The sequence below is a fragment of the Melanaphis sacchari genome, unplaced genomic scaffold (assembly GCF_002803265.2).
Source record: "Melanaphis sacchari strain LSU unplaced genomic scaffold, SCAv2.0 Contig1691_pilon_pilon, whole genome shotgun sequence".
Classification (NCBI taxonomy): domain Eukaryota; kingdom Metazoa; phylum Arthropoda; class Insecta; order Hemiptera; family Aphididae; genus Melanaphis; species Melanaphis sacchari.
In genome coordinates, this window is record NW_020270781.1 from 3,570 (window position 1) to 12,490 (window position 8,921).

Genomic DNA, 8,921 nt, shown 5'->3' on the forward strand with positions numbered 1-8,921 from the left:
CAATCAACCAATTCCAAAATAACGATATAAACAATCTTGGCACTCGTACAGCCACCTATGCCTCAGACCTCAATATTACTTTTACAAACCAACTTAATCCACCAGTCTCTGAACAACCACCATGGATTATCTCAAATCTTCTCATCTATTTCAACCTAACTGCACACAAAAAAAAAGAAACCGATTCCTACATTTACAAATCAAACTTCTTCGATCTAAAAAACAGTCTTCCACCTCATCAAGAAATATATATTGACGCGTCCAAAAACAAGGAAGGAACTGCAATCGCAATAATCCAGTCAAACTCCCAAAAATCATTTCAAATCCCATCATACAACTCAATCTATACAGCAGAATATCTAGCTCTTTTAAAAGCCACAGAATTAGCTACCTCCTCGGATATCCAATCTTCAACCATATACACAGACTCTCTCAGCGCCCTCACAAACTTAGCAAATCCACAAAAAAACAACCCAATAGGCAACCTAATATCAAACATTATATTCTTATCCAAAAAAGACATCAGATTTCTATGGGTACCTGGACACAACAACATACCTGGTAACGAAATTGCAGACGAAATAGCCAAAAGGGCAACGAAAGAACCAACTGAGTTCTGGAATATAACTACACATATAGATACAAAACTCCTTATAAACACTAAACTTGACCAAACCTGCCTTCAAGAATGGAGATCAGTACGAAACAACAAGCTAAGAGAAATAAAATCATCCACCCTCCCTTGGTTGCCCGACACATCACTCCCGCGCAGACATCAAATCGTACTCAATAGATTACGAATTGGCCATACACTTTACACTCATGAACATCTAATGAGCAAAAAGGAACAACCTATATGCACCTCATGCAACACCGTGACTACTGTCAAACACCTTCTAACAGAATGCCTCCTCACAAAAGATGCCAGAGACAAACTCATGCTCCCCAACAACCTTTGTGAAATACTAGCACCAAACTCGGAAAGAACATCTTCACTCCTAGAACTTCTCAAAGAAACAAACCTTCTGCAAAAAATATAACACAAATTCTAACATACCACATACAATCCATATATTATATATTTATTTGTATCATATTAATTATCTTATATACTTTTTTATTTTTTGTTTTGTTTTCTTCTTTACGCTCTAGTATCATTAAGTAAATTATAATTAAACTGTAACATGTATATCTTAAACGCCAATAACCCTGGCAGTTGAGGCGTATTTCTAAATAAAAAAAAAAAAAAAAAAAAATATTTTTAGATGCATATTTTAAGTAATTTTTCATTTTATCAATATTTTTTGTCAACGTTTTTATTTATTTATTTATACAACCAAAATAACGTTGGATTTAAAATAATTTTAAATTTTGATCATAATATTAATATGGTTACTGATTTTACACAGACGCGTGTTTTTCCTAGAAACACATCTCGAGAGTGCCGATTAGATTGATTGTTGGGTTATTAATTTTATTTATAGACAGTAAGATAATATTGTTCAACGCACAAAATATCGATACGGGCCACGGGGACGCCTATCGCCGACGTCGGACATATTCATATTTCAGTAATCGCTGTGTTTCTCAACGGTTGACCATCGACCATACGTCCAAACGCGTTCTATTTACTATTTATTATACAAAATGCCTAAAGTTAAAGTGTCTTTATCTTCACAATTAAACAATTATGTGTCTGAATTCGGTCCTGAAGTGTTCTCAACAGACGGTAAAATACTTTATTGTAAAATTTGTGATATCAAGTGTGGAAGTGCTAAAAGGTTTAATGTCACACAACATTTGACTACAGGAAAACATATGAAATTAGTTGCCCAGAGAGAAAAAAATGTAAATATAAAAAAAGCTCAACAGCATTTTCTAACTGATACTAAAAAATCGTGCTTCAATAAAGATTTGTGTTCCGCGATGTTATCGGCCAATATACCGTTAAATAAATTAAATAATGAATCTTTTAAATCATTTTTAGTAAAATATACTGGCAAAATAATTCCAGCCGTGACAACATTACGAAAAGGCTACGTAGATGAAATTTACGATGAAACATTAATTAAAATTAGGAATGCTGTTATTGACAAAAAAATCTGGGTGTCCATCGATGAGACAACTGACTCTTTAGGACGCTTTGTCGCAAACGTCATTATCGGTACTCTCGAAACGGATACTCCAGGAAAAACATTTTTATTAAACTCTGAAGTACTGCCTAAAGTTAATAACTCGACTATTGCAAAATTATTTGACGACTCGATGCATATTTTGTGGCCCGAGGGAGTGCGACATAACGACGTCTTGTTATATTTAAGTGATGCGGCTCCTTATATGGTAAAAAGTGGAAATGCAATTAAAATTTTTTATCCTAAAGTTATCCATGTAACGTGTATTGTTCATGGGCTTCATCGCATAGCAGAAAAAATTCGTGGACACTATTCAAAAGTAGATAAAATAATTTCTAATGTAAAAAAAATTTTTTTGAAAGCGCCTTCTCGTGTAATTATATTTAAAAGTACAGCACCTGATCTTTCACTTCCTCCGGAACCTATAATTACAAGGTGGGGAACGTGGGTTAAAGCCGCATGTTATTATTGTGATCACCACGAAACTTTGAAATCAATTGTTAATTCTTTGGATAAAGAAGAGGCAATTTCTATAAAAAATGCACAAAAATATTTTTCTGACCCTAGTCTAGCTGCAAATTTAGTGTTTATAAAATCTAATTTTGGATTTATTCCCGACGTAATGACAAATCTTGAAGCAAAAAATATACCACTGTCAGATGCCATAAAATTAATTGAAGACGTTTTTTTTAAATTGAATCTAGTACCCGGTACAGTGGGGAAAATGATTCAAGAAAAGATGAATGATGTTTTAGAGAAAAATAAAGGTTACCAAACATTAGTTCAAATTTCAAAAATCTTATCTGGAGAAGAAACTTCAATGGTTAGAATATCTGAAAACTTGAGCCTTGGCGATTTAGCATATTTTAAATATGCTCCTATAAATTCCGTTGATGTTGAACGTTCTTTTTCAATATTTAAAGTGCTGTTAGCTGACAATAGAAAAAGTTTCCAGTTTGAAAATTTGAAAAAGCATCTCATTGTTCAATGCAACAACCAAGGTAAAAATTAGTGTTAATTTTAAATATTTGAAACTAATATATTTTGGTAATTGTTTTTTAATAGTTGAAGAAGTTGAAAGTTCTGAAGAAGTATCCAGATAAATAAAATGTTGTAAATAAAATGTATTGATTAAAATAATAACTACCTACAGAAAAATTCTTATTTTTTATTCAAAAATATTCATTTTAAAGTGCATATTTTTTATATTTAAGTGCATATTTTCAATGCATATTTTGTATATTTAAGTACATATTAGGTGATTTTTTAGAGCTACAAGTCCTCTGCCCTACAGTAATAAGGAATTAACCATAATGTTTAGATTTAAAAGAAATTTGTTTAAAAAACTTACTTTAATATGACTTAACAAGTTGCCACTCGACTTGGTTGACGCATATATGTTTTTATGACAGTTAACACAAGATGCTATTATTTTATCAGCATTGATCGACACCAGTTTGTTAAATTCAATAAATAAATATTGAAAATTTTAAATTTTGCGGTACATTTTCTGTCGACGTTGGCGAAACGTCTGTACTAGTTATCGGATCAAGTAAACGAACTCTTTTGGTTTTAGGTAATGATTTACTTAAAAACGATCCATTACAAATTATAAATACTTCACCAATAAAATTAACATAGACAAAATTATAAAAACTATGAAAACAGGTTAACAAGTGATCAAGTTGAGGACGAGTGTGCACTGCGTACGGTACGGGAAAAATGTCTCATATCAGTTATTTTTTTTGTTGTACAATATTATGCACCCATGCTAATTTGTATAATCGGGGTCTGGTAATAATATTATAATAATTATTTATAGCACATGATTAGCGATTACACGATCAATGGACATAATTTATAAATAAATATAGAATTTGTGGTAATCGATAGGGAACGATCAATTTTTGTACAGCGTATTATTAGATATTATAATATTGTATTTTCTTATCGACATTTATTTCTGTATTTTATTATTTATATATTTATAAGCCATCCGCAATCTCCGATTGGTACCACCGCGCAGCTGCCTTGATCGGCCTGCGACAAATAACCAAGTTCTATCGGCATTCGTAATACGGGTTTGAGATTTTCCGTATTGACCATATCATGGACCGTATTATAAAATTATAAATAAATTCCATCTCCCATGTATATACCTATACGTAATAAATCGTCATTAATTTTCATAATTAATAATAAATGCTATGTAAAACTATTTTAGAACCAAATTTAGTAATACAAATTAAATTTCTTATTTACCTAGTTGTTTATTTTATATTGAAAATTATAATATTGTAGAATAGTTAGGTATTACTTATTAGTAATTAGTTACGGACTTTGTGAGTTATCTAGATAATTTATCTAGATGGCTCTAAATTTTATCTGGATGAAATTTAGATGTCAATTTTATTTCTTATCTAGATAAGATAAAGATATTAAGTTTTTATCTAGATAACCTATCTAGATAAATTTAGTTATGGCACAACACTGGGTAGAACGTCTAAGAGGACGCTACACCGAAAGTGAAACGTATACAACGCTCAATAGATGGCGTTCTGAGCCGTATCGCCGCCGTCTCGACAAGCCGTAGCCACGCCCATTGTCTACGTGACAGTAGAGTCCGCGCGTAGTAGTTGCGACTTGCGGGAGAGGTACATTATTATTTCACAGACCGTCGTTTAGAACGTTTAGCATCAATGCAGTCAATAGTTACGTAAATATCGTTGACCGCGTATTTTTCACGATTTTACGTACCTACCTACTAACACGTGGCACGCTCACTACTAGCGCAAAAATCACTACCATTTCATTATTTAAGTCCAGTTTACTTACATATTTTTACATACTATTACATGAAGCATGCAATCTCTTACACAACAAAATGTTAAATAAAATAAAGTTTACTAAAGTTTTACTAATAAAGAATAGAATAGGGATTCATATAGTTAAATGATTATTGTTATGTAAAAAAAACATCCTCATTTTCCCAATTATTATTAAACAAAAAGACAATATTTAAAATAATTAAATGTTTAATTAACTTTAAACTTTAGCCTTAATTAATTTTCTTCTTTTTTTTTACATTGAGTTGTTGATCTTTTTGCTCTTTTGTGATTCTTTCTGAGTTTTTAATGTCGCTTATTAATAATCTTTTTCCAAATAAATTGGGGATTTATCAATTCTGTCAACAAACAATCGTAATAAAATCTATAATAAGACCATTACATTAATTAGACATTAATTCTTTAACTAATTAATTTAACAGTTGATATACTCAGCCCCGGATTAAGGTTGGATTGGGCCCCAGGACACCATACACTTAGTGGGCCCCCTTTCAACTTTACCTTCAAAAAATTTTAACACTACATTTTAAAGACTGTATACTCATATTATTATTAATTCTTGTACAAAAAAAAAAAATAATGTTTTGTAATAATTTATTATACATACATTAAAATATTATATACATAATATAGAAAACACTGTTTTGTTTTAGAATAATAGCTTAAATTTTTTTCCTTGCTTTTTCTTTAGCGAATTTTTGAATCGTTTCATTAAAATCAATCAATTTCAAAATATCATTTTCAGAGTACAATACCATTAAAGATGTTAAATTTTCCTGAGTCTGGCTTGTTCTATATTTATTTTTTATTCTTGTTAATTTGGAAAATGCTCTTTCGGCTGAACAATTGGCCACTGGGATAGTTAAGTATAACCTAAGAGAAATTAAAATATTTGGGAATACTTCCTGCAATGATTTTTCGTAGAACCATTTTAATAAACTAAATGCATCACTTTCATCAAATGTTACTTTACTTAAATGTAAAAATGTTTGAAATTGAATAATTTCATTTTCAAGTGAAGAGTCAACATCATTTTTATATGTAGAAATACAATTCTTAATACTCTTTTGGACTTCACAAAATTCTATTTTTAGAGTTAGATTAATTATATTGCCTCCATATTTAGATAATAAAAACATGGACTGGACAATAAAACGTCTTATCATATATAAATTATATGGGTACCTTATGCGAATAGATCAAAAATGCCTAATATCAATTATTACCATATATACGTTATCAATTATTAGAATATAATTTTAATATTTATTATCATTTAGTAATTTTTCGTGATATAAAATTAAGAACAAAAAAAAGTATAAAAATTCTTTATAACTATTTTAAATGTATTAAAAACATATATTTTACAAATAAAGATGGGCCCTCAAAATCAATGGGCCCCGGGACCGTGCCCCCCTTGGCCCCCCCCCCTTAATCCGGGCTTGGATATACTTACATATTTAATGGAGGTTTAATGTTCTTTTCCCAAAATTGTTTACAGTATTTAACATGTACATTGTAATACCAATTTTCGGTAAAAATAAAAAAATGATACAACGTTCTTTTTGTTACGTGAAGCTGTGTTTGAATTTGAAAATAGTAATCGTGGTTTTTTTATGTAGAACTTTTTCCTTATTCTCATCCAAAGTACAGTAATTAATCTATGAAAAGATAAAAAAAATAAAATATAAAGATTACGAGTATATTAATAATTAGTGTATTACTTTTCCGTCACTAATAACTTCAAATATATCTAAGTAGTATTTGGCGGAATATGGACATTTAATTTCTACTATTTCGTCATCTTCAATAAGGCCATCTAAATGAAATGAAAAAATACAAATTTAAATACTCCTGTTAAAGTACAATTAGCACTATTTTTATTAAAATCATATTGTGTTACCAGAGCTTGCCGCTAAGTAAGGAATATCACTATCCACACACAGACCAACGGGCTTTATATATGAACCGAAAATCAAGTTGTACTTTTCTTTAGCTACAGGTTCCATAACACGTCCATACTCAACAGCTTTAAGTTTATTATTTAAATTTCCGTATAACAGGCTATGAACTATTTTCTTACAGGATGTGGAAGACCTCATTTTACATATTTTACCCACATTCGATGCTGTTATTCGTTTTCACCTTTCGGAATGTAAAAATTGAGATCTTGCTTGATTTCTTGTCTCGTTTTCCAGATAAACTGAAATTTTAAAAATTAAATTCAAACTAAAAAATAGAAAAAAGTTGGAAAATTTGTACTTTTATAAAATTACCTATATCTGTATCTTTAATTTATTAATAAAATCATTATTTGTGATTTCTAAATCTTCCAATGATAAATCATCAGGTGGCAACTCTTCAGCGATGCCATAATGTTCATCAGGACCTGATTTAGAAAATATTTTCCTAGATTTAAGAGGAAATAATTCACGTCTTCTAATGTTATTGTTTCGTTTTTTTCTGGACATTTTTTAAAAACGCTTTTCTAAATATACCTATAACATAAATAAAATTGTTTTGAAGACATAAAGTCACAAATTAAAATTCACATTTTGTTATACCTGGACTTTTCTTTGTAATATGCTTATTTATTGCTCGTAAATACTGTATTGAGTTGAATGCTACAACAACTGCTTCAATTCTTGTGTTAAAACTTATAAGTATTGCGTTGTGATAAATTTATCCTTTTCTCTCCGATGAATTTATTAATTAAGCTATTGAACTGTTCACAGATATTGTTGTCAACATCTACTATCAAACTACCTGAATTTAAAACTAATCGATTGCCTATATTATTAATTTCTATCATCATTCCACTCATTTCGGCATGTTTGACCTAATTATTTTCATCACGATTTTTCGGGTGCACATGATTTGCGCACATTTACTAAAATTACAACTCATTTGCGCACATTTTTACAACTCGTTTGCGCACAGATTATTTCTAGTGTAACCACTGGTTTGCGCACACATTTCCCTTCCCACTTTTACAGACTTAGGACTGTCAGTGAATATTTTAACTTCACTGGTGTGGTTAAAAATGTATTTTTGGTGTGATGTGTTAAATAATATGTAAATCTTTCCGTGTGTTGCGGAGTCGACCAGTTCTTCCGGGTTGCCCCGGAGACACTCAGCCCCTTTGTATAACCGCGAGGTTGTCTCTTCCAGGCAGTAGCCACGGATGACTCCGGGGGTCCTGCCGGGGCGCCGCCTCACCTCGGGCGCCATAATGAGTGACCGCCGGATTATCGCCCGAGTCAAACCCCTTCTACTAAGGCGGTACTCCCATAACGGCGGTTTCTGCCGGTGCCTCTCTTGTATCAAGCCCCGAGCCGGCTGAATACGTGCACGTGCTTCGCTCGACGGGTGGTCTGGCCCCTCTAGTTCGAGCTCTCGGTCTAGGCAAGAATTTGTTCATAGGGAGTGAGGGCACCCAATTCGCCCCGCGAGATTTTCTGTCCGTCCCGACTCCGAGGAGGTCGGGCATTCAGTTCGTCCCACAGGGTATCCCGTCCCTCGCTCCCGACTAGGAGGGTCTTAGTACGGAGGGCGTTCGACGATCCTGTGGGGGCGCCGTCTTAGGCCCTTTTGGTCCGGCTATCGGGTCCCGCTTCGCCTGCCATTATCCGGTACTTCGCAGGCTTTCGCCCCGCCGCCATCGGTGACAGCGACGGTCAGGGGCGCCATTTCAGTTTTTTTTAAGGGTGTGCATGCAATTAATAGTATACTTCGTTCAGTTACGTATTGCTATTAAATTTGGCCGTGCTTCAAATAGTAATAATTGAATGAGATATCTAGCTGGTATTTAAAATGTTAATATTTACTTATTATGTAGTATGTTATGTATGAAAGCCAAATGTTTTTGATAGCTAAATTGTATAGAAAAATACGACGAAGGTTTTGACAATTGGCCGGTGGTGGGAAAGTGGCCTCTTTATTA

The 8,921-nt window shown here is 32.4% G+C and overlaps 1 protein-coding gene and 1 pseudogene across 1 annotated transcript; one reads left to right on the top strand and one right to left on the bottom strand.

Moving 5' to 3' along the window:
- The first annotated feature begins 1,592 nt into the window (after positions 1 to 1,592).
- LOC112592322 lies at positions 1,593 to 3,235 on the top strand. Its single transcript, XM_025336341.1, has 2 exons — positions 1,593 to 3,133; positions 3,198 to 3,235. Exons 1-2 carry the CDS (start codon positions 1,648 to 1,650, stop codon positions 3,233 to 3,235), a joined length of 1,524 nt encoding a protein of 507 aa, XP_025192126.1. The 5' UTR covers positions 1,593 to 1,647.
- An 882-nt stretch (positions 3,236 to 4,117) lies between these two features.
- Positions 4,118 to 8,668, bottom strand: LOC112592323 (annotated as a pseudogene).
- Positions 8,669 to 8,921: the final 253 nt, after the last annotated feature.